This window comes from Xiphophorus couchianus, chromosome 22 (genome assembly GCF_001444195.1).
Source record: "Xiphophorus couchianus chromosome 22, X_couchianus-1.0, whole genome shotgun sequence".
Taxonomy (NCBI): domain Eukaryota; kingdom Metazoa; phylum Chordata; class Actinopteri; order Cyprinodontiformes; family Poeciliidae; genus Xiphophorus; species Xiphophorus couchianus.
Window position 1 is genome coordinate 7,040,757 of NC_040249.1, and position 26,783 is coordinate 7,067,539.

A 26,783-nucleotide genomic window follows, 5' to 3' on the forward strand; every position below is an offset into this window, starting at 1 on the left:
TCCTCTGTGTAGTGAACACAGTTTAATATGGCTTATTCTATTTGTTAACTTGGTGACTCAACATATATAAAAAAATATCACAATTTCAATTAAAACCACAAATACTGTACATCTAAGCTAAAAATTAATTACTGGTATATTTAGATTTATTTAGTTTTTTCTGACAGGAAATAACTGGCTTCTTTCAAAATTGAGTCTATTTTGGGAAGAAAAAAAAGAATTAGTTCAATTATTAGGTCTACCTCTTCTGCAGCATTATAAAAATAAAAAAAAAAACATATTATTCCCAACAGGCTTTTTCAGAGTGTGCCTGGGGCCTCAGAAGGAGGGGCTCGCCCCTGGTGTCATTCATTCAAGAACCGCCACTGGTTTAGGACTAATCACAGTCATTGGTTCATCCAGCCTTCTGTGAGGTCGGAAGGACAAGGCCGAGCGGGAGGCACAGAGAAAGAGGGGCAACAGCGGCTCTTAGAAGAGAGAGATTTACCTTAAATCACCGTCGATTTACAGGATAAATTCACATAAAAACCTTCGAGAAAAGAGAGAACACCGGGGCAAGATGATGACCCAAATAGAGACAACGGTGCACTATGATAACGGGTACGAGGATGAATACATGCTACAGGAAGAAGAATGGGACAGGGACATGCTGCTGGACCCCGCCTGGGAGCAACAGCAGAGGAAAGTATGTCTGTTTCGTTAATTATGAAACTGGTTTAGCTTGCTTTGCTTACTTTTAAGAAAAAAAAAAATAAAACAGTGACCAGCGGCTTTGTCATTGTCAGTATTATAGGTTTAATTTTTAAAAAATCTGAATCAATTTTACTTTTTCCTAAAAATTAAATGAATAAGCCATTGCCAAACATTAAGCAGTCAACTTAACTGTACAACTTCGGAAAAAGATCAATAGTAATAGATTTTTCCGGTTATCATCTTTTCAAAATAAAACACCCGATTGAATAATCCATACTAAGGTGTCCCAGAAGTGTCAAAAATTATAAGAACAATATGAAAACCATATAGATTTTATATAAGTTTGTTAATATTCATTTAAAATGGGGAAAAATACATATTAACAACTGACTAATTCAAGCAATATGTTGATAAATATATGCTATACAAAAATAGTCCTGTTCCACTCTACATTTCATTGTTTCGTGGTTTCATATTGTTTGACGTTGAGGCTGACTAACAGCCTCAACCTCCAAAGTCACTACTCTCCTCCAGATACATTTCCTTAAGTGGACTTACTGGGATGTTTGCCAGTCTATTTGATAAGATACAGTGACAGTTTGAAGTATTCCCTGCTGCAAAGGATTTCACCTTTATTTACACAGGTCAATGTCACTGAGATATGAGCTCTGATTCTCAAGAACAACCAGTTTTAAACAGACGTAGAATGTGTTAAAATAACCCATAATCAGTGAAATTCGTCCAAATTACTGAAAAATACCAGTAAAAAAATATAATTTAAATAGACAACAGGAAGTGAGCATAAAGAACAGGAACACAAATCTAGTGATGTTTTCTTCTTTGTCGCTAAATGTCTAAAACACTTCTGATTACTTAAATTTGTGCGTTTTTCCCCAATTAGAAGTTGCAAGAAGAATCCTAATTGTTCTTTTACCAAAATTCAGTACACACTGAAAGGGAATATAGAAGAAACCTTAGAGTGCAGTGCTCTGTTTAGGCAACATAGGAAGTTTGATGTACTAATAAAATGCCAGTTATTCATTGTAATGAAATTATACCAATGTAACAGTCTGAGGGGACAATTAAGGCCAGGGAACTAATGAGGTTTTAATTCTGTGATGAATAAACAAACAAGCTTGACTTCTGTGAAGAGCTAAGATTATATAATTTCACCATAATCAATTTGAGGTGGAAAGGTGACTGCAATTAGCAATCAAATGATAACTACAAATGTGCTTTTCAGATGAAAAAAAATTACCATAGTATACACAAAGGACCTATGATGAACTTAAACAATTATAAACAATGCAAAATGAACACAACTAATTAGATATAATATGCATTAGACAACTAACACAATATTTCACATAAAATGTAGAAGTGACACGTGATAGTTTTCAGAAATGTAATTTATTAAAGCCGAATACATTCGTTGAGGTTTTATTTTGAAGGGCGGCTCTCACAATTTCCGGCGCCGTTCTTCTTAAGGGACGTCAGCTTGCCTAAGTCCATTGAGGGCGACTTTGACGGACGGATGCGGCGGGTACCAAACTGTCTAACAATAGCCGCTCCAGCGGCTCCACAGCCCGCTGCCTCTCCACTGATACGCCCGGAATGCGAGCTGTCAACAGATGCTTCCAGCACATGGTGACGCTCTCCGGATCAGAATGGACGCTGCATCTAATTTTAAACTAAGGACCAAAAGGCATTATAGTGGGGTTAATCCAGCGTCCTTGGGTTGGGGAATTCTTTTGTTTATAGACACGGCGCAGAAATGTATTGGAGTTTACCAGCATCAGCTCAACCCGATATAGCCTCGGCCTCCCACACTGCCAATTGAGGTTTTTCTGAGCTTTAAGAGTTGGCTTGGGCCTTAAAACTGCATCTCCAACAACGCCATGTCCTTTATAACCCCACTCACGCCCTCACTGACAAAATGTGTATTTTTAGGAATAAGCTAAATGATAGATGCGTTTCTTATATTTTTCTTTTTTTTTTTAGCAATCATAAAATTGTCTTGTGCTCACCTCAGAGTAAGCATGAACTTCTCATTATGTGATAACTGTGACTACACAGCAGCATCACTGCATTTAAGCTAAAACAAAAACATCTAAAATTATTCACCGCTTTGAAAAAGGATTCACCTTCTTCCACACTTTTGCTGAAGTACTTGTTTTTTTGTGTGTGACACATATACATATGTCTGATCTTTGAACAATATGAGAACTTGACAATATACAAAAGTGATTGTGTTGCTGTCACACAGGGGTAAACAGTAATTAACCACATTTTTAGGACTGCCGAGGTCATTTTTTTCTAGACACAACCAGGTCTGAGTTCTGCCAGAACCAAGAAATAATGTAAACAGCACCTATCTGACAACATGAATTAAGATGAAGAAAACAAGGAACAGTGGCGAATCTTCCCACGATTGGGCAGGCTACCAGAATTACTCCAAGAGCGCAATCACTAGGGATGCTGGAGGAGCAGAAGAGCTCAGAACAACTTTTAAAACACTGTGGGCCTCATTTTCCTTCCAGAACTGACGAAAAGAGGACACAAAGGCCTGTCCAAGACTTTTAGCAAAAATATTTTGTGGACTGACCAGACAAAATTGGAACCTTTTATAAAGTGTCAGTCCCATCACCACAGTCAAACTACTAACAGAGAAGAAGAACGTTATAGTGACATTCAACCATGGTGGTGGCATTGTGATGGTAAGAGCCAGCTACAGTATTTGAGGACCTTAACGTCTTGTCATAATTAATGCAACAACAGCATGACCCTTCTAAGGAAGATTTCCAACCATTAGGTTTGTGAACTTGAGCTCAAGTGAACTTGGGTTATGGAGCACAGCAATAATCTAAAGAACACCAACAAGTCCAGTTACAGACCCACGCTTACTTGAAAGCGATTTGTGCTGGTGCACGTATGTACAAAATAAACAGAATGGACACTGCATCCCTGAAGGTTTCACCCTTTAATGGGGAACTTCCTTCATGGGGCCCCTAGCTCGTCAATATGCAGCATGAAAGGGAAATTGTCTTGCGGATTTAAGTAATGATGTGATAAATCAGGAAAAATATGAGTGAGGATTTTTTTTTTTGTAGCTTCTCTGACCCCATGAGTACACAGAGGCACTAGTCACTCATTGGATGTATCTCACCAATATTTTTAGCTCCAATCGTCACTAGGCAATGGTTTGGAAGAGGATGAGGAGGGCGGAAAGTGGGCACCGGTGTTCTGCAACTGCGACTGCGTTCAATTTGGAGGACTAGCAGGCAACGTTTTTTTTTTTCTAAATAAGTAGGACAGCCGTCCAATGTCACATACACCCAGGGGAGGGTTCACTCAGTGCGGAATGTGATGCCCTTCACTCTGTAAGCCTGTAATATTCTGTTTTTGCACCGGCACCCAAGGGAGAAGCTTGAGTGACTGGATGGACATGCAAATGCGGTCCTACTGAGGCCAGGCATGCAAAAAGTGTTCACATATTCTCATTTGATGCAACTTTGCTGTTGGTGAAGATCCTAGTAGCAAATTACACTACTTTAATAGTGAAAAATTATCTGATTTTACATATATTTCAATAATTTTGTGTGGGAAAAAAAGAAAAGAAAATTAGACTCAGCTGAAAGACAAAATTAGATCAAAGTTAAAAATATAATTGTAACTGCTTAATTGCTAAGTATTTCCGCAACATGTAAGAAAAATAAAAGATTGGTCAATTCAAGCTAAATGAGTAAAAGTTAAACAAGTGTGAACTTCAAGTCTTTCCTGAATGACGTTTTACTGCTCACCACTGCTAATGCTTCACATGCTAATGTTTGTATTTTTTTTTTTAGGTTAGACCTACTGCTTTGGATCTATTTTCAATAAATCAAAATGCATAAACCAGTCTGTCACAGGTTATTTAACAAAACCTGTGACAACATTTTTAAAAAAGTAGTTTTTAATCCAGTGGACTACAAAACCACCCACATTTATGCATATGCCCGTAATCATTAGGCTCAAAATGGATGTACGGTAGTTTTATTCGTAATACATTTGATTTGTAATTGAGTAAAGAAAATATAAAATGTGGTTCCCAATTTATTTTATTTACCGTATGTACTTTCCGCCTGCTGGTCATCTATTAGAACAGCTTAAGGAAAAAGTGCAGATCATTGATTGATCCATTTCTAATAAAAAAAAAAAAGGCATTTAAATACCTCTGTGGTCTAGGGAGCATGGACAGTAAAGGTTAAAAAGTAATATGACTGCAAAAGCAATGCAAAAATGTACAGGAACACAAAAGATTTCAGAATCACAGTTATGTGTTAATTCTTTTCATTACCTGTTCAAAGGGATTCTTGATGGGCAGGAAATGTAAGAATGTTTCATCCAAAAGGATGAAGAATTGTCTCATTGAAAGGAACGTAAAGGTCCCCTAAGGCAATAACTCTAAGTTATTGCCTTAGTTATTTAAATGCTGGTTTTCACAACAGTAGGAATCTTTTCATCCTCTGCTAGAAAAGCTTCTAAGTACACTCAAGTTCTTCACTACAAAGTAACTGTAAAGAGATAAGATACCAGACACACAAACCTATAAGGGATTTTCACTTTCCAAACTAAATAACCTTTTATCTGCTTTCATTAAGATTCAGAAAGTTTAACTTCATCTGGGTCTTGATTCCAGGTCCACAGATAGGCTGCAATAAAAGCAATCTCCCTGGAGTTATAATCCAAAGGCAATATATACAAGAATCACACCAACTGTTAAAAAAAAAAAAAAAGACTTAAAACCACACACTAAATGCTGTGGAAAGTATTTGCTCCCTTACAGATTTCCTTTTTGTTTTTTTGTCACATTTAAGTGGCATACTCTGGCATACTTTTAATCAGATAAAGTATGCCAGAGAATGTGAAAATGGAAGTTTTAAATTTTTTTAATTTATCAGGAAAATAAGCTCTCTAAACTAAATGTTCCCTATAATAAATACAAATTCCCCCTGTCTACCTACTAACTGGTTGTGCCACATCTGCCAGCAACATGTGCCACCATGTCTTTGTGATAACTGTGAAGGAGTCTTTGATATAACTGTGGATGAATTCTGACCCACTATACTTTGCAAAAAAAAATAAAAAATTCAGGCACACTAAAGTACTTTCAAGCATGATTTGGCTCTGTTAGGTCATGCCACGGCGTGGTAGTCAGATTTTCACTCCAGACTTTGACTAGGTCACCCCAAAATCTTAATTAATTTTTTTTTTTTTTTTTGTGAGGCGGACTAAAAAGTACAAGTACACTTGGGCTCAAGTACACCCAAATGTACTTGAGCTTAAGGTCAAGAAATTATGGCAAGGTATGTTCCTTCATGGCTGCAGAGTTTCTCTTTTGTCTTATCAATCTGCAGAGTATTTTTCCAAAATTTGCAGATCTCTTCAAGATGTTTGTTGGAAACTGTGTGATGACTTTTTGCTCTTTTTCATCAGACTGGCCAGAAATGATTGTGAACATTTGCTGGGTTTTTTTTATTATTATTCTTTTTGCTTATTGTTTTATTAGGAACTTTACTGCGGCCTTACAGGGCTTTCTTGAATGAGTCATTCATGCACTCTTTCAGTAATTTTAGTAGGCTACTTCTGGTAAAGTGTCCACTACGTTTCGCATAGGGTCAAGTATGTTTGATTTTTTTTTTCTCTCTAAATGATTGTAAATAATTTTTTGTACTTCTGTGATTTTAAAATTTGTTTATTGATTTGAAACATTTAATGTGATTTTATTCTTTTGCTGTTCAAATGCAATAGCATTTGTTGTTATGTGCAAGACACCAACATTTTCATTTATTCTACATTATTCCACAATGTAAAATAAATTTTAATATTTGATTTTAAGTACCGGTAATATTTTTAAAAGTTTCCTCCTTCTTCTACTCCCTGAAATTCTACCTGAATTAACAGCCTTCTGTGATAGGTGCTGTCTCCAGATATGTTCACATGTCGTATTATTAGTGGTAAAATAGCATCAAAAAGTCAAGGAGGGATACTTTTCTTGATGTTGATAGAGATAGAGTTTATTTTTTCTCATTTCTGTCTCTTATCGTGAGCTACAGCAGAGAGGTCTAAATTTAACGCCTTATATCAACTGGAATGCACTCTGGCCGGTTCCCTGGCTTTCATCTGCACAGTGCTGAGAACTCTGCTGCCTGTTCATGGAGAGACTTTATAAAAATAGGAGAAAGACAATGATCTTGTCTTAGAATGATTTACAGCATTTTAGGCCCCTGTGTACAGCACATGTAGTTTGAACGGTCTTTGCAGAGGAACTATTGTAGGGAAAGTTCAAACTGGACACTAGAGTGTCACTGAAGGATGGCCTGATTATACAACGTTGCTGTGAAATCTTATTAAGGTGGTCTCACTGTCTGTTTGTGTTCAATATGCCTAAAGCATAAGACTTATGATTGGACTACTTGAACTTCATTTATTTCAAACTTTTGGGAGTTCATCTTGCAAACTAGGTTTAACAGAGGTGAGAAAAAGCTTACTATTAAATTTAATTCATTCAAAAAGTTGTTTTAGCTGACTTGGGCAACCCTTTCTTATTAGACCTTCACAGCATGGTGCAATTCTCACCTGAGGAAGGCTGGGACCCAGATTGAAAACATTGAGGAAGACTTCAGAAATGGATTAAAGCTCATGCTGCTCCTGGAAGTCATCTCAGGTCTGAGCTCCTCAGGAAACATCCTTTTCCTGGAAGGGCGAGTGATTTTTTTCCCAATCCGACATTTTTGCTTTATCACATTCTGCCTGTAGGAGAGAGATTACCGAAACCCGACAGAGGGAAGATGCGGTTTCATAAGATCGCTAATGTCAACAAAGCGCTGGACTTCATCACAAGTAAAGGGGTCAAACTGGTCTCCATTGGAGCCGAAGGTACAGTCACACAAATCATTGCACATCTCTGCACTGCTAAAGCTACTGGCATGCAGCTTCCTATGTTACCATATGCATGATATTAGTGCAGGTCCAAATGTGAAAAAATGAAGTTCAGTTTGTATTAGGTTCTATCTTTACTATCAGGTGTGTGTGTAGACTATGATGGACCCTGTTTTGTATATTGCTTGTACAGTAGGAAGAAGGGCGTGACAAGTACGTCATGCATAATGGCTGAATACTTTTTAGATTGTCGTCTTGTTTTAGTTTGTTTTTGTTTTTTTCAAACTTATTGATCTCACCATGTTGGGTTGTAAGTTTGATGTTTAAACCAATTCTATGAGTGCCCCCAAGTGGTTAAACAACTATTAAATGAAATAATAATAATAAAAAAACTGCTTCAACTGGCTTCCTATTGGAGCCACATCAAGCACTTAGCATACTGAAGTGAGTGAATTCAGTCAGTGTCTGCAAAGCATAGAAGGAGGTAGCAGTGCCGCCTTCGTCCCCTAAATATTACATTTTTAAATAAATGTAATATGTCGATCACATGCAAAAAGTGAGCAGTTTGACTGACGGAGATAAAACTACAAAGGGTATGGAATCATATTTAAGATAGTTGGGCATTGCTGGAGCATTATTTACTTAAAAGTCGAATAAAGACAAAGCATATATGCAATATACTATTGTTTATGAAGTCTTGTGTATCTGTCTGTCCTGTAAAAGGATTGTAACTGTTTTGCTATTGGATTGCAGAGATTGTGGATGGGAACGTTAAGATGACTCTTGGAATGATCTGGACCATCATCCTCCGCTTTGCCATTCAGGACATATCTGTGGAAGGTACGATTATGGATATTTGGACATTAAAGATATTTGAGGCAAAGCTGATCCTAACAGAGTGGAAACTGAAAATAAAAAAATGCAAATTTATTGAACAAGATCTTGCCCCGATTTTCTGATAGGATGCACATCAGAACTCACAGCTAAGAATTACCTAGGACTGGAATGCCACACGTTTGTTATTTAAGAGTCCTATAATTTGTTTTAAAGACATTGTTGAGATGTTCCTGTTTTTAAAATGAGAATAAATAATCTACCACCTTAAAGATTTATTGTGCCTTTGCGTATTGGTCTGACCGGACATTGTTTTGGACAGGTTTCTGTCCATTATTAATCCTTTATTGTTTTCTGTTGTTATTGTTATTAGTAATAATGTTCGTTTGATAACTGCTTTTTGTATTTGCTCAGGTTATTATTGTTTGATATTGTGACTAGTCAACTGTGACAAGAAACGCCAACCAAAAAAGTCCAAACGGGGCTAGAAATACTTTTACAGTGTTTGTACTTAGGCTTTGCTTAAATGTCTGTAGTGAGACTTTAAATCTTTTTTTTTTTTTCACGTTGACAACTTCCAAGTATTGGAAACTGGTTAAAACTACATATTTTTACTGATGGAGCCACTTAAAATGGCCAATTGCCCAGTTGAGTCTTGTTATAAGTGTAAAGACAACACTTTTTTAAATAGAAAAATAAAACTTAGTATATAATTTTATGCATTAAGTTGGAGCCATAGAAGTTTCAGAAATGTTACTGATTCAGAAATTATTTTTTACAAATGTGAAAAACAGTTTGTGTTTAAATAAAGACAGCAGCCGATCTATATTTCTAAGACTTTTGTACTTCAATGCACTTATATAAATAATTGATTAGTATTGTATGTGAAGGAAAAAACTTCCTTTTCAATTGTTAAATTGTTTGTCTTGTTAGAAACATCTGCCAAGGAAGGACTTCTCCTGTGGTGTCAAAGAAAGACAGCTCCCTACAGGAATGTTAATGTCCAAAACTTTCATGTCAGGTGAGTTTCAGCCATAAAATCTCACTTTTGAATCTTATTTATTCTTTGGTTGCAGTGTTAGTTTATGTTATTCATAGCTTGTGTATGTCCTCGTACTCAAGCTCCATAGTCTCCCTTTCAACGGCTTAAGCAAAAATATTGTGTACGTATTGTGTAAAATTTGGTGCGTCTGCACAAAATTTACCATGAAGTTGAAGTTCTCAAGAACTTAAAAACTTGAGCATAGCATTGATGAAAAGTAGCCAAGCGGAGCTGTTGCGTCATTAGAGCTTCCATTGTTCCTGCTTACTGCTGGAATTCAGTTGCAGAAATCTTACGTCTGACCTGACTTGTTGGTTTTTCTCTGCCTGTTGGCTGCTGAAGCTGGAAGGACGGCCTGGCTTTCTGCGCCCTGATACACAGACACAGACCCGACCTCCTCGACTTCTCTAAGCTCAACAAGGTTCTGCGTGTTCGGTTCATTCCAACTAACACGCAGATTTCCGTATATTAACGCATTTGACATTGTGTGAGCTGATGAAACCCCCCCCTACCAATGAGATCTATTTATTTTCTTTTAATGATTAGGATTTGAGTTGTACAATCCTTTTTTCTTTAATACTTCACATGGAGTGTTCACCTTCCTGCCTGCTGGATTGTGTTATTACTGTGCTATTTAAAGTTTAGTTTCACAGGTAATCGCAGGTAATAACCTGTGGCCTAAACCTAAAACAAGTTTATTTGCTACTATTTAAGTCATTTTTACATCATGCATGTTGTTTGGCTAATGGTTTTAATGATTGTTTCAGCCTAACATAAAATGTTTTTATCCTAAGTGCATTCGTTTAGTCTCACCTCATGCTTCATTAGCCTCAGCCAAAGCTGTTTTGTTACCACACACTTCCTCCCAGAGTAGCATAAAGAAAAACTGTTTGTCTCTGTGCAGCCAATTGTATTCACCTTGAGACGAGATTTAATGGCCATGACCCTGAGCGGTTGAGCATTTACTAGAAAGGGTCTTGACCAGTCCATCGAGAAATTCTTTTTACGCTTAGAAGAAGCTTTAATATTTTCACCAGGCTAAGAGGAGATGCTTGCGTTAGCATTATGTTGGATGGCAGAATTCTACTTCAAGTCTCTCATAATACAAAGGCTTTCTTTAAAGCTCATATGAACTTACACTACCTGGTGAAAGTATTCATGCCCCTTGAACTATTCCCAATTCTGTATGTTCTAACCAAAACATTCAAAACATTTTCTTGGCATTTTATGCGCAAATCAAAGTGACACAAATTATGAAATGGAAACAAAATCATAATGTTTGTAATTATGAAGCGAAAATGTAAAAAAGTGCGAAGACTACAAATGCCGTTGCACCTTGTAAAAGATTATTGAAAGTTAGATTGATTTAACCAGAGTAAATGCTCAGTCTTTTAATTATTTTCTTTATGTGTGTCATATGAGAGCACAAAAATGGAATTTCTATTTTTTTTTTTTTTGTTTTATACAATTTTGAACACTGGAGAAACTTTTTGGATGACAGGTGAAACAGCTTCCACAAGTACAAAAGTCCAGTTGCCTCCCGCTCAAGCACCCGTGATTAAATTTTCAAGGTCTGAAAACGCATTAGATCTTGTGGCTAAGGAAAGCTTGCATACCCAACCCCAAATAGCAACATCCACTTTACCCAGACCGAGAGTATCCTCATGCTGCAAACGTAGAGCAGGGGAACACCAGACAGACCTGGAAACGAAGAGTGACATTTTCATTTGTTTTGGAAACGGACACACTCAGTTTTCAGCACACGGCTCATTAGCGTGACACGGAGTCGACCCTAAGCGTTCCCAGAAACATGAGCCTCGGTATTTGGAGAGATCAAACCGAGACTTACCTTTGGTATTGCCCGTGTCGTCATGCCATGCTCTCTTGTTCCAGGGTGCCAGTCCACAAATGTCAGTAAGACGTTTGCAGAATAATCGGCTTGGTAATTGTTAGTGAAATCGCAAGCAATTCCGCAAAACGATGTTGATATCATTTTGTTTCTGCCATTTATTGTACATTTTAATGTGCTCTGTCACATTTCCGCCTGTCAGTTGTGCTCATGCTGCCAGGAGACAGTTACATTGTGAGCCGTGCAGCTGTTGAGTCTGGCTCTGCGGAAACATGTTCATTAAGCTCGCTTCAGCTTACTGATACAACCCTTGTCAGACACTCGCACACAAACAACAACCTCAGGGTATAGCCTTTTGTCCGTTCATCCTTCCATCCCACCAGTCTGCCACTCATCCTTCCATGCATCTATCTGGTCTACACTTGGATGTGTGAGCAGCTGGTCCTGTCATGTAATGTAGCGCAGGCCACCTGTTACCTTTATAAAACACTCTCACAGGGACAATAGCAGCAGGATGATGGCATGATCTCTTTACCGCACTCCTCTCTCCCTGATGGCCCACTTACCAGCAAAAGGGTTTAATGTCAGCTACAAGCTTAGTTTTACAATCGGATGATTTACCTGAAAACTGTTTAGCCCAAACGCTGATTAGGAGTAAAATATGCAGCTCTAGAAAAAAGAAGTAGTTAAAATGATTTTAAAAAAAAGATGCAGACCTCAAATAATGCAAAGACAATAAGTTCATGTTCATTTAGAAACAACAATACTAATGTTTTAACTCGGGAGGAGTTTAGAAATCAATACTCGGTAGAATAACCGTGAGGTTTTCATTGGGGTTCAGTGCAGTGGTCTCTCTAATTTTATTCCAGAGCTGCAGGTATAAACATAAAATAAAGCACAGTGGTCATCGCATACTAAAATCCTTAACAGTACCAAGTGTGTCTTTTTTAGCAGAAAAAAACCCTGTGGAAATTAGATGTCAGACAACTTCTACATCTCACATCTCTATGCCCTGACATTTCAAAGTTTTCTTCTTTATAAAGCTTGAGATGATCTTTAAAGCTGCATGAGAGGCATTAGATGAGCCAACATTGCTCACTGTGTGTCCTTAACCCTTATCCTTGTGTGTAACTATGCAGAAATTTGTTTACTATTTTTAGGATGATCCTCTGGGGAACCTGAACCTGGCTTTCGACATAGCCGAAAAACACCTGGACATTCCTAAAATGCTGGACGCAGAAGGTATTGTTCTCTGGAAGTGCTAAAAATAAAATCCTACCATCCATTTTTACTAGAGATGGAATGATCAAGGTTTTGTGGCTAATTTCTGATCATCGGTATTCATAATGTTTTGACCTGCTAATTTTAATTTTACCCCATTCAGATTTTGTCTCTAAGAACCACAGTGTGAATTGCTGTGAACGGCCATTAATTATTTATGTGCATTTGGTTTCAGAAGCAATATTACACAGTTTGAGAGAGCAGAAATAAAGACAAAATGGTTGTGGGAAAATAGCTATAACTTTAAACTTTAAACATTCTTGGTTCTTAAACTGTGACACAAGCACCACTTGTGTACTTACATTGCCTTTAGTGGTACTCAGAGAAAATTGGGATATTTAGCTTTTTTATAAAGTGACTTTGGACTAATTAACTGTGCTATACAGTTAGCAAGCTGTAACAGCCAAACAATGGTTTGTTCATCATAAACACACAGCCACAACTGATTGTAGCATAACTCTAAAATGTCTGTAGGTAGAGTGGCACATGCTGAGGTATTACTAGTTATTTAAAGCTTGAGAAACACTCCCTTTGACCCAAACCTCAGCCTCCAGGACGTTTTTGCTTATTTTACATATAGAAATGCTTCAAAACATCTTGTGATAATGTACTTTTGCCCTTTTTTCTGGAATACTTTAAACTTTCAATATCTAAAGAGGTTATTAAACCTGATATTTCCACTAAGCATCAGTATTTCCAAATCAAACATACTCCATTACAGATGGAGGTTGAATAATTACAAAAGTAAGACTTAAGAATGTTGCTCTCATGCATATTTAAAATGGGTAATTCTAATGTTTTGTGTCTTTCCTTCGCTCTTTTATTTTATTTATTAAAACCAGTGAGGTTTTATTTATGCAATTTCTACATATGTCTTCTTTTTATTGCTGTATTTTCTATTTGTTTTATTTTTCTTTCCGCTCCGCTTGTATGCCGCAGATATCATCAACACCCCCAAGCCAGATGAGAGAGCCATCATGACCTACGTGTCCTGCTTTTATCACGCTTTTGCTGGAGCCGAGCAGGTATCGGCTGGGAATCCGTCCTGTTACCACACTTTTTTATATTATCCAAAAGCAAAGGCTTTCCAAGAACACGGCGGGGTGCAGAAATAAGCTGTCAGTTAGATTTGGACGTGGGTTGCTGATCAGCCAAAAGGCTGTGAGCAAAATGAGTTTTTTATGTGTTTATAATGATATATCGATGGGGAACAAGCCTTGCTGCTTCACTCTGCAGATTTAAATACGTTGTTGTCATGCTTTCTCCCTCAGGCGGAGACGGCGGCCAACAGGATCTGCAAAGTGCTTGGTGTTAACCAAGAGAACGAGAAAATGATGGAGGAGTATGAGAGACTGGCCAGTGAGGTAAAGTTTCTTGTCTTTTTTTTTTTGTTTGATTCATAAAAGTAGCTCGGGGGAAAAAAAAAAAAGACATTTCAGTTCTTTCTACATTCTGTTCCATCATACTGAGGCCCCCTGGAGAAGAAATTAATTATTCATCAGAGTTTTTCTTAAGAAGCTTTCCAGGCCTCCAAGCTAGCTACATTTTGTCTCTGCATGCCTCAGCTGCTGGAGTGGATCCGTCGCACCACTCCCTGGCTGGAGAACCGGACCCCGGAAAAAACCATGGCGGAGATGCAGCGGAAGCTGGAGGACTTCAGGGACTACAGACGCCAACACAAACCCCCGAAAGTTCAGGAGAAATGCCAGCTGGAGATTAACTTTAACACCCTACAGACCAAGCTACGCATCAGCAACCGTCCTGCTTTTATGCCCTCTGAAGGGAAGATGGTTTCTGTAAGTCGTAAGCTTCTTTTCTCCTCGTTATTATTGGAAAATAAGGTTGTTTTGTTTAGCTTAAGTTATTTTGTATTTGGGAAATGAAGCATGTAGAGTACCAAACAAGAGTGATTTGAACACTTGTCTATAACAAAGAATCTATGATACACTTTTAATGTGTCCTCAGGATATAACCAGTGCCTGGCAGGGCCTGGAGCAGGCAGAGAAAGGCTTCGAAGAGTGGCTTCTGACTGAAATCCGCAGACTTGAGAGGCTGGATCACCTGGCTGAAAAATTTCGTCAAAAAGCCACCAATCACGAGAACTGGGCCAGTGGTTAGTTCTACTTAGTTTTTCCAAACTGGGTTTTAGTTTGATATTTGATATTTGAAATGTTCACGCAACACTTGAAAAAAAGTATGAAATATTGAGTCAAAGTTATTTTGCTTTAAGAGTCATCTTTACAAATGTAGCACAAAACTATTCAATTTACCAACTGACGATTTTCTCTCTTTAAAACCATAAAAACTAATTATGGAAATTAGTCTACATTTGAAAGATCCTCCTGCAGAGCTTTACAATCTACCCAATTGAATTTGGAGCAGGTAAATACAAACCTGGGGAAAAAAAATAAACATCCAGGCAGAAAAGTGAATAAAAACTCCAAACATCATGCACTGAAAAAAATTAAATTGAGCAGTGAACTGAAGGAAACTGGATTTATGTACAAAAAAGAAAGGCAAATCATTAACACCTGAACAGCAGAGAACAAGGTTCAGATCACACTCTCATTTTAGGAGTTTTTGGCTTCTGTTTATGTCAAATACCTTCACTTATTGGCTTCCTCAGGTAAAGAGCTGATCCTCATCCAGAAGGACTATGAGACGGCCACCTTGACAGAAGTTCGAGCTTTGCTTCGAAAACATGAGGCCTTTGAGAGTGATCTGGCAGCCCACCAGGACAGAGTGGAGCAGATTGCTGCCATTGCACAGGAACTGAAGTATGTGGTCCTCGAACCAGAAGCTTGCACTCATCTGTCACTCTGAATCAGAGAGAGGAAAATACTAGAAAAGTAAACGGATGAAGGTTCTGTCTTAATGGCTACACTTAGCCATCATTTGTTATTCATCAAATGATGAATAACAATTAATCGGTTATTGTAAAGTCCTTCTGTAACTCTACATTTAAAATGTTTGTGGGTTCATCATCTTTAAATCTCGAGCCATGTTAATTTTTTAAGCTTGGCAACATTATTACAAAAGAAAAATCAAGTGAACAATTAAAAAAAAAAAAATAAAATCCATCAAAATCAAAATGAGCTTGCAATTAAAAAAAAAAGAAGCATGAAAACAATCATTAATAAGCACAATAATAAAACATTTAGTCAAGTAAAGAATATGCAAAAAAAATTAAGTATCAGTTCAAATGTACAAATAATTAGATAAACAGGTATATACAACTAAATGAGACACAGTTAATTTTAAGTAAAAGTAAGAGAAAGATAAAAATTTATTTGCTTTTTGAAAAATCTACATTTTGAGCTACCCACAAGTCTGTATGAAAGCTGCTATGAAAGTGAGAATTGTATTTTGTTCTTCAGCTTTAACTCTTAATTTGTCAGACAATAAACTTTCAACAGATTTTAAAATGCAAAGGTAGCCAGTGGAGAAACTCTAAAATTGTTTTGCTGTAGGCTTGCTTTTCTGTTTCAGCATAAACAACAATAAAAAAAATCTCACCTTTCACCAGTTTTAAACTTTAAACTATTTGCTGTTGACGCTGTTCTTAGAACATATTTTGTCACTGAATTTTATCCAAGCAGTAGGAAGGAAAGGCTTTTCTTAGAGCCTGTCGGGATTTCAATCAGCAGTGAATGGCAGGCACCTGTGTGTAGTTAAGCTCTCAGTCTGAAGTTGGCTACCGAGTGTTTCTGGTGATTATTTAAGTGGCGTTCACACAAAGGCAAGAGAAGGTTCAACTGACAAGCTAAATGGCCTCCTGGGTTTGTGCAAGGTATGTGGACTGGTTTGATGGCATTTTTTTTTTCTTCAAGTCAAATTTTCTGTGTTTTAAGATTTTGACAGTGCATTTAACTTTTTCTAGCCAGTTGTTCCTGGTTGTTCTGTTCAGCTGGAGTGTCCACAATGTTCCTGTTCAAAATGGTGGGTTTTGTAACTTTTATTTCTTTCCACATTTCTTTAGTCTTTTTGTATACTAACTTATTTTCTCTCAACAGGCTGGGGACAGTCTTCCATGAGAACTGGGAAGGTGAATCCTGGACCCCAAAATGCTAAGCCTGAAGGCTTCCGTCCAATGTCTTCTAATCCAGCTGGTACTTCTGTATCATGGGTGGTTGTTAGACCCCAACGCAAAAGCTCATTTGTGCGACCCTCCAATCAAATACTCCCTGCGGTCTCTCTAGTCCCTAACCCTCCCAAACTCCTTCCTGCTCTGAAGCCAGAAGGACCTGCTAGTATGTGGCCAACTGAAGCACCAAAGGAGCTTCCCCTCCCTGCTTCTGATCCTGAAGGCCTTGTGGTGTCGCTGCCAGTTGCATCTCTGACAGATCTTTCACCCCATCCAAAACTACAAAATCCTTTTGAGATTCTAGAAATCACTCCTCCTCCCCCTCAAAATCCTAAAGAGTCTGCAGTTTCAGTTGTTGACCGTCCTGAAAATCTTCCTTTGCCACCTTCAAATCCAGAAGGTCCCAAGGTCTCGTGGCTGGTTGACCCTGCAAAGAAACTTTATTTTCCTTCCAATCCTGAAATGCCTCTGGTCCCCTGGAAAGTTGGCCGTCCTAAAAATGTCCCCCCTCCTTCAGTTCTAGAAGGGTCTGCAGATAACTGGTTGGCTGATCGTTTGCTAAAGGCTCAAACCCTCCCTAATACCAAAGGCACTGATACTCCCACAAAAGAAATGGTTGCTCATCCACCAACCTCAGAGGATGCTGCTGTAAGCTGGGTGGTTCAGCCTCCCAAAAGGAAGTTGCTTCTTCCAAGTCCAGAAAGTGCTGATCCTTTGGGGTTGACCACTGACGAGCATGAAAGCGACCCATTCAGAGCTGCTGTTGCACAACTTGGTGAAATGCCTCTAGACCGCTTTGCCTCTTATCTTCCACTCACACCTGACCTCAACCTTCCACCTGTTGTGTCAGAAGACTCTTCTCCTTTGAAAGGAGGCCCAGAACAAGGAGTATCAGAGGGTGAAACTGAGCCCCTTGCATATCAAGAATCCTCTTATCAGGGTGGCGAGTTAAGCCGCTATGCCTCCCTCTTTGAACATGGGGTCTCGGAGCATGAAACAGAAGACTACGTCATTCCAGTGTACCTTTACGGTGCAGGAGGGATGCCAATTGGAGTTATGCCACTGCCATACCTGAACCAGGTTGTGCCGAACATGTTTTACTTCTTGAATGGGTGGCTTCCTCATGGTACTGTGTCACACGTGCAGACAAACTATGAGGCTGGCGGAGGCTATACAACTCAAGTTGGCTATGAAAAATACCCCTTCCCTGCAACTGAAGGCCCTGGTATTGACAGCCAAGCTAAGGTTTCTAGCTAGCACTTGTAGGCTTACTGAAAAGATGACTATCCAGTACAGAATTAGACGATTGAGGGTTAAAGGCAGCCATAGCAATTTCTGCAGTTTACACCCATGGTCTTGACTTGAAGTGTTTTAAAACTTGTAATAAAGGAGGAAAAAAAGCAACTTTGTATGTTTGTGTGGTTCTTGAAGTGCTTCAATGTTGTCTAAAAGTGTTTAAGTCCATTTAAAAACTGTAAATTTGGACCCAATATTTATAAATGGCTTCTGTTAAGAGGGAGTATCTTGACACTTCATGTGAACTAAAGATTAGTGACTGTAAGTCCAGCTTGTTTTAGGTACTACTTTGTAGGTGACTCTGGCCATAAAACTTTTTTTATTTTATTTTTTTTTTATTTTAGTGAGCTGGATTACCATGACATTGCGTCTGTAAACCAGCGTTGCCAAAGCATCTGTGACTTGTGGGATAAACTGGGAACCCTGACTCAGAAGAGGAGAGAAGCACTAGAGGTGAGACAAAACCTATCCTTACCTGTGGTGATGAGATGTAATTTAAGGCTTTTCATTCCTGAAAACATGCCAAATCTCCACCAGAGGGTGCTGATGTTTAACAAACACATTTGCCCATCTACACAGAACCGACTCAGGGTTCTAATAACCTCAAGAGTGTAAATAACTTCTAAATTTTAGCTGTAGAGTACAAATGTATTTCTACTGAAAATGTGGCTTATGTCTCAATAGTCACTTCCTCTGATCCAAGCTGGTCATTCCAGACCTGCAAATGTGTGAAGGCCCGGGAGAAGTGCCAAGGATTAGATCTGAATGACAGTGACAGGGGTCGTTTTTCTGTCCAAGCCCCTGCTCCACATCATATTCATGCCTGTGGGGAAGAGGCTTCGTCACCAACGACCGAGCCAGAGTTTAGTGGGTGGTGGGGATTAGCTTGGCCAAAATGGCATAAGACTCCCTCACCCTCTCCTCCCACCTTCTGCTTTAAGCAAAACCAGTGAGAGGATGTTTGGATTTTAGACGTGCCTTCCTCTCTGAGCTTGTTCAAATTGCCACATTACAAATACAAACTTGTGTAAGTTATTGGGCTATATGTGGCGAATCAACTATAAAATAGTGGTATGTTTATTGAGAATTTTGCTTTTTTTAAAAATAATATATATATATATATATTTACAGTTTGCCATGCTTTGTAGATCCAACTTTTGCTACAATTATGTCTGGAAGTCTTTTGCTTCTGCTCAAATGATTTTGAAAACTATTTACAAAATGTAAAATAGTTTAGGGTAGATCATTTTGGATAGAGATCAGTGAATAGCAAGTCCTTACTACAGATTCTCAATTGGAGTTAGATCTTTAGCTGCTTCATTGTAATTAATTTAACTGTAGTCATCTTATTTAGAGATATGAGTACAGAGGGCTGAATAAAAAATGCCTGCTAGACTTTTATTTTAAATGTCTACATTACAAAGCAAAGTTCTTGTACTTTAAAACCATACAGATCCATAAAATCCCCTAAAAATGTGTCAGTCATTTTAATGTGAAAAATATAGCAAGAAATTCAAATGGTATATATATTTGTGACCTGTGTAGCATTCCATATGCCATGTTTTGATTCTGAAAATGTATATCCTGTAATCGTATCAGCGTGCAGAGAAGTTGCTGGAAACTATTGACCAGTTGTTCCTGGAGTTTGCAAAGAGGTCAGCTCCCTTCAACAACTGGATGGAAGGAGCCATGGAGGATCTGCAGGACATGTTCATAGTTCACACCATTGAGGAGGTCCAGGTAGGACTACGGCACTCCCCACGTTTGTATGGCCCTCTCATTGATAAAGTACCAAGCAAGACCAACATCAATATATCTTCTCCAGAGTCTAATTGCTGCTCATGAGCAGTTCAAAGCCACTATGCCTGAAGCAGACACAGAGAGACAAGCCATTTTAGGAATCCACAATGAGGTGCAAAAAATTTCCCAAAGCTACGGGATTAAGGCCAACATTATCAACCCTTACTGCACCATAATGACGGAGGAGCTTCTTAATAAGTGGGAGAAGGTAAGTTCAGTTTTAAATGTATGCATGCATGCATTATCTTCAATTGTTGGCATTCAGCTGGTGGTTATTTCCCTGTTTGAAGGGATTAATTATGAGAAGAGGTGCATAGGTGTTGGTGTTTAAATGCAGTAATTAGGTGATGATATCTATTTATAAGGGTATAATGTGTAAAATCATATAGATACTTAAAATTAATCTCCTCTTAGGGGGAAATTTCTCAGCTTTTACCATTAGTAAATAGCCTCTGTATGTGTCATAGGTAAAGAAACTGGTTCCTCAGAGAGATGGTTTGCTCCAGGAAGAGATGGCACGCCAGCATGCCCACGAAAGGCTGAGACGTCAATTTGCTGCCCAGGCCAACCTGATTGGACCCTGGATTCAGGCCAGGATGGAGGTTACCGTAACTTTAATATAATTTTTTTTTTTTTTTAAATACCGGACCACTCGGATGCAAGGTTCTTCTAGGATTTTTGCTGATAATTAAATAATTTAATTAATCTTTTTTTTTTTTTTTTTTTACATGATGGCTACAAAACTCTGGCAGACTTTTCTGTTAGTGGCTTGTGGTATCTTTGAGAAAACTGTCTGAATTTAAAATTAAATTGCCCCTGTTGCACACTGATTTTTTTTTTTCAGGAAATTGGGCGTTGCTCTCTGGAGATTGGAGGCACACTGGAGGACCAGATGACCCAGCTTAAGCAAATGGAGCACGTGATCATTGCATACAAGCCCAACATTGACAAGTTGGAAGGAGACCACCAGCTAATCCAGGAGTCGCTCGTTTTTGATAACAAACACACCAATTACACCATGGAGGTACAGGACAGGGCAGATTAGTTCTGAATATATGTAAAAACATGAATAGAATGCTTTAACTGCATATGTTAAAATTTATTTTTGAACATATTTACAGATATGTGTGTGTCTAGGTGCTTTGCCAAGGTGTCATTACTGCCAAAAGCTTTTCATAATTTTTCACACTACAACCACAAACCTCACTATTTTTATAAGGCTTTTACTGAGTGTTGGCCAATTCAAATTAGTACTTAGAATAATTGTGAAGTAGAAAGAAAACTATACAGGATTTTCAAAATTAGTTTGAAATCTGAAAAGTGTGGCATGCATTTCTGTTCATCAGTTCTGATTTGGGGTATGTTTAACCAGTTTTGCACATCTAGACAGACTTTTTTTCCTCTTTATTCTTTGCTAAAGAGCTCAAGCTCAGTCATATTGATTTGATTAAAAGTATCTGAACACGAGCTTTCAAAGCTGTGCATGTTCCAATACTTGGATATGCTTTAATCCAAACCATTCTGTTGCTGTATGTTTAAGTTTGCTGTCCTACAGGAAGTTGCATTTCTGGCCTAGTGCTATTGCTAAGTATTTTTTCCAACCCTTTTGGATTTTTCTATCAGCTCTGACCAGTTTCCATGTCTGCAGAAGACATACATGGTGTTGTCATTGGTTGTGATGTTTCTCGGTCGGTCAATTTCTGTCTCTCTTGACCAACTTTAATCAACTGCTTCCACGTGTTTGCTGTGTGACCCCTAGATGGTGACAAACTAAATTTCCTGTCACAATGACTTTCTACTTGCCACAATATGTGGAGTACAGGACTTATAAATTTTCTGTCAACATACTCTCTCATGTGAGCTGCAGCTCCATCATAATTACTGTGGGACTCTTGTTTGGCCTCTAGTTTTGGACCCTGCCATGGAGACTTTCTGCATTGAGTTTTTCTATTTATTTGTGGGTTCTTTCCAAGTCCTCTGGCTTCTTAGCACATCCCATCAATATAAGTGTTAGGTTAATTGGTTACTCCAAATTACCCTTTGGTATGATTATTTGTGTGCATGTTTGTGCATCCCATTTATCTCTGTTTTGGCTTGTGATTGGCAACCTGCCCAACGCCCTACGACCACTGGAATTACTTGGATATTAATGATAACCATCTTATTTTATAGATGGTTATCTGTAATACTATATGAAAAGCTTGAAAAAACCCAACAATTCTGGGTTGTGTTGGTAACATAAAATTACATTAAAATATGTTGATGTTTGTAACATTAAAAAGATCTTAAAAAGTGTAAGCTATATAACACTTTTCTTAGGCACTGCAGTGTTTGAAAAACACAACTATTTAGTATTTTCAGATATGCCCTCCTCCTGTTAACATGTCTGCTCTGCCACCACATCCACAGCACATCCGTGTGGGATGGGAGCTGCTCCTCACCACCATCGCCCGAACCATTAATGAGATTGAGACGCAGATCCTGACCCGGGATGCCAAGGGCATCAGCCAGCAGCAGATGAATGAGTTCAGATCTTCTTTCAATCACTTTGACAGGGTACAACCTTATACCATTCACACTCCAGGGGTCTTTCTCTGGCTTTCTGAGTTGATGATGAAAAGCAGCAGCATCAATACAGGAGCAAGTAACGACTTACTCCTGTTTCCAGAGGAATCCTTGTACCACCCAAGGGCAACACCACCCAAGATATTCCTCTTGAGTTTTTTTTTTGTTTTTTAATCTTAAGCAGCTTCAGGGAATATGCTTATCTTAGCATGCTGCTGTGACTTGAATTTCCCATCTATTTGTAGCTGTTAGTCATGTGCTGCACCATCCTCCTATTAATTTCTGATATAGGTAATCAATAAGGTTTCAGCATTTTTCACATTGGCATGACATTCTGTTTCAGTTAACTGATTTTAACACGGTAGCTATAACCGTTCAGTGCTATGAAGCCAAATTCACTGACATTACAACAGTTGGTGCTGCAAGATTTTTTCGACACACATGCTCTGCTTCATTGTGTTGCTATCAGAGACTGGATGATCCAGTCAATATAGCACATGAAGTTCTTTAATATTATCTGACTTCTCTGTTCCCTTTACATTTGACACGTCTGACTGTAGAAGAAGAACGGAGCGATGGAAACGGATGACTTCCGAGCTTGCCTCATCTCAATGGGTTATGACTTGGTATTGTGCATCTTCCATTATCAGCTTTTTCCATTCTTGTCCACTGTACTCGAAAGCTCGCATGCTCACTCTGAAATCATATCTGCTTCAGGGAGAGGTGGAGTTTGCGCGCATCATGATGCTGGTGGATTCAAATGCAACAGGGATCGTGTCCTTCCAGTCTTTTATCGACTTCATGACCAGAGAGACGGCTGATACGGACACTGCCGAGCAGGTTGTGGCATCCTTCCGGATCTTGGCAGCTGACAAGGTGTGTTGGTTTGAGCTGCAGTGGCTGGCTGGGTGGCACGGGAACAGATATTTTAAGCTTTTCTTTTCCAGTCACTGTTTCCATGCCGTCGCCTTGCTTACCATCTAATATTGTGTTCATGATCTCAACATGCAGTACCAGAGTCACATTTGTCGTACGTCCGTTAAGAATATGTGAAAAGTTTTAATGTGAATGTCTTTTCTTGCATCCTCATATCATACAAAACAATTCAGAGAAATTCAAACTTTATTTTTTTTTTTTAGATATTTTTAAGAGATTTCAAGTTGAAAAATATTTGTTTTAAATAATATTAAATGTGGCTTAATCTATTTAAAGTGAATGTAACTGAAGCATTCTCAGTTATATTTTTCTTTTTAACTTCATTGGAGTTTTTAAAAAATCTCTAATTCTGACTTCATGTTTTCTGAGGTACAAATGACACAGAGGCCCAGTCCTTTCAGACCGGACAAGAACCCATATCTATCTTTCTCCTCTGACAATGGCAAAATACTAAGGGAAGTAAAATATATCTCCAAAGTTCAGTATGGAGGACAGCAGCAAAGAGCGGCAACTTGAGGTCACCAGATGCCATTTATATCTTTATGACAACTGGCTGTTTTGGGCTGAAGGCTTAGCTGTCCTAAAATCACAAAAGTAAATATGTAAAGCCTGTTAAATGCTACCACACCTTCAACCTGAACTTGAGTTTTTCAGCAACAAGCACTTCATGTGGATATAGTGAGAACAAAGTATGAATATTTTCAAAGGCACTGCTTGGAAACTATTAAGTAAGGTGAAGAATTATAGGAGCCTGGTTTTATGCCAAAGGCTCTGGGAACCTCGTGAGCATTCATAAAATCATAAAGCTTTTGAATGCTACGAGATTTGAATAACGATCTGGTGACCTCTTAGGGAAATTACAGTAGGTTGTTACTGGGTCTTCCACCAAGATAATGTTGAGTAAATGTAGCCAAATCTGTACAGAAACAGTCCAGGTGGTACAAAATCAGTCTGCTTCCAGGATTTAATTCGCAAGACAGAAATCCTGAAACTTCATTTCATTCATCATGATGTATTCTATTTTTATTTTAAACACTACCCTTTCATAGTTCTCTTCAGGAGTCAGATTTTACAAACAGACTTAATTTCCTTCCACATGTTGTTGCCAATCTGTATGTATTTTTACTTCCTTTGCCTGTTCACCCCAATATGAAGAATGAAAGTGTGTGCAGACAGAGCCAGTTTTAATGGAAAAAAAAAAATAGCCAATTTTTCATATTGATGCCGACAGTCTCGCACTGGCCCCCTGGTGAGTTTGTTGAAAGAAAAATATCTGCCCTTACCATGTTTCAACAATCCACACCCTCCAACGAATAAATATACTCAAATAAAAACTTGCAGCCACAATAAAGGGTGAATTTATTTCAAAGGCTTTCACATACCTTTACCAGGATTGGAGACAAATGTGGCCAGCAGCGTCTCTCCTAAACTCAGTTTTGTTTTCTCCCCCTGTAGCCTTACATCCTTGTGGATGAACTCAGGCGGGAGCTTCCTCCTGAACAGGCGGAGTATTGCATCATGAGGATGCCTCCTTACAAAGGGCCTGGAGCTCCACCGGGAGCGCTAGACTACACCGCCTTCTCCACCGCCCTCTACGGAGAGAGTGACCTTTAACTTGTGAAGAAGACCTTTCGTTGGGCCATTTTCAATCATTCTCACTCTTCCCACTCCGTATCTTTTAATTAAAATAACTAAAATGCATACTGCATAGTGACGCCACACATGTTGAATGAGTACAATGCTTTCTTCAAAGCACCAACAAAAAACTCTATGCTTTTTTGTTTTGTTTTTTTTAAGTGAAAAAACCATAAATACATTACAAATTACTATGAACAATCCAAATAATTGAGGAAAAAAAGGATTCAGCATTCTTCTTGAGTTTAGTTTTAGTGCTGGAAGTAAACTAAATTCCTTAGAATGCCTTCTATATTTATAAAATCTAATGTGCAGATAGAGACATAGATTTAGCACATGTTGCTAAACACCTTCTCATCCTTGCAATGTTTAAGACTATACTCTAGGTTCACATTGTTTGCACATTCTGCATGCATCCCTTTAATCCCTTGAAAAAGAGGTTTTTAATCTCAATGGGTTTTTATCCTGGTAAAATAAATGAAAAATGAAAATCAATCACAAGATAGCTCAGCTCTGAAGCTTATATTTTTATAGATCACTTGAATATTTGGGAGTTTAATAAAATAAACACCAGCCCGTATTAAAGACATGAAACTTGAGATCAGGAGCAATAATTAAATTAAAACGTGGCAGCTTCTTATCTGTCTGTATTAAGACGATCTCAAAAAAAAAGCTTGTTCTGAGATATCAGATTTAGCCCACAAATTAACAGATAAACCTGGAAATTTGAGTCCAGAAAACATGTGGTATTTTAAAATATATTGTGAGAATGCTTTAGTGGACACACCAAAATGACAAACCCAAGTTCATGGTGTTTAGCAGAAAATCAATGACATGGTTTGGCCCCGATTTGTTTGGAACGCCATGTAATGTTTTCATGTTTCCTCACAGTGGCTTTGTTTGGACAATACCCCTTTCCGATACGCCACTTTTAAGTGTTTAGAATGAATTATGGTTTGGAAAAAGCTATTTCAGACCCACTGCCATCCATCAATAAACAGTGGGTTCCCACAAGCCAGAAATATGCATCACTACACAGAAAAAAAGGGAAACCACATGAATGCAAAAGTAAATATTTACAATGGTTTTAATATTTCTTAAGCTGGAAAAGACAGAATATTAAATATGCAGTATTCATTTCGGCAGTGACGTAAGGTGAAATATTATTTGGCAGCAACACACCAATTCTTCCACATAGAAATACAAAATAACTGCTGAGCAGCAACGCATAAAGCAAAGGCAAGTACACTTTTCTACATTTGGAAAACATACATAATGAGATTTTGTCTTTTCCTTTGTTCTGAAGCATACATTAGTGGAACTTCCTTCACTCTGAAAGACAAGACAAAAATATGTATCCTCTTGTATGTTTTATGTAGTTTTCATATTTGATTGCATTTACAGAGTAAGCGTATGTGGGTCTGCAGCATTGCAGTATGTCTGTTTTTCATTTGGCTTTATTACTATTTTAATAATGTAAGTAATAAGTAAATGCAATCAAAATTGCATTAAATTCTACCTTTTGTTGATAATTGTAGATTCACATGAAATAAAAACCATTTGGCCCTGTGACCATGAACCTTTTTCAAACTGTACATCAATTAATGAATGACTCCAATAAAGCATTGTTGCCAAATTAATCCTTTGAGTCTGGTGGATTATTGCTTGAATTATGTCTTCACAATTCGACTTGTTAGCGTTTATATAAGATGTAAATATGTCAATGAATGAAAGCTCCTGCATCAAATTAAAATATAAAATGTATAGTTGAAGGTTTTCTTTCTTTTTTTTTACTAGGATGTACATGAATCAACTCAGCTTGTTACAAGTGGGTAAACATCTTGGGC

The 26,783-nt window shown here is 38.1% G+C and overlaps 2 protein-coding genes across 2 annotated transcripts; both read left to right on the plus strand.

Annotated features, from left to right (window-relative positions):
* The first annotated feature begins 380 nt into the window (after positions 1-380).
* On the plus strand, positions 381-26,576 carry actn2b (actinin, alpha 2b). The gene is made up of 21 exons (XM_028007513.1): positions 381-685; positions 7,285-7,399; positions 7,492-7,611; positions 8,368-8,454; positions 9,382-9,469; positions 9,833-9,911; positions 12,500-12,581; positions 13,560-13,645; positions 13,892-13,984; positions 14,186-14,416; positions 14,586-14,733; positions 15,247-15,397; positions 18,345-18,453; positions 19,600-19,740; positions 19,826-20,008; positions 20,268-20,402; positions 20,645-20,824; positions 22,210-22,356; positions 22,926-22,991; positions 23,083-23,241; positions 24,757-26,576. Exons 1-21 carry the CDS (start codon positions 560-562, stop codon positions 24,913-24,915), a joined length of 2,685 nt encoding a protein of 894 aa, XP_027863314.1. The 5' UTR covers positions 381-559; the 3' UTR covers positions 24,916-26,576.
* Positions 16,289-18,113, plus strand: LOC114138315 (proline-rich receptor-like protein kinase PERK10). Its single transcript, XM_028007514.1, has 3 exons — positions 16,289-16,410; positions 16,501-16,559; positions 16,634-18,113. Exons 1-3 carry the CDS (start codon positions 16,388-16,390, stop codon positions 17,959-17,961), a joined length of 1,410 nt encoding a protein of 469 aa, XP_027863315.1. The 5' UTR covers positions 16,289-16,387; the 3' UTR covers positions 17,962-18,113.
* Positions 26,577-26,783: the final 207 nt, after the last annotated feature.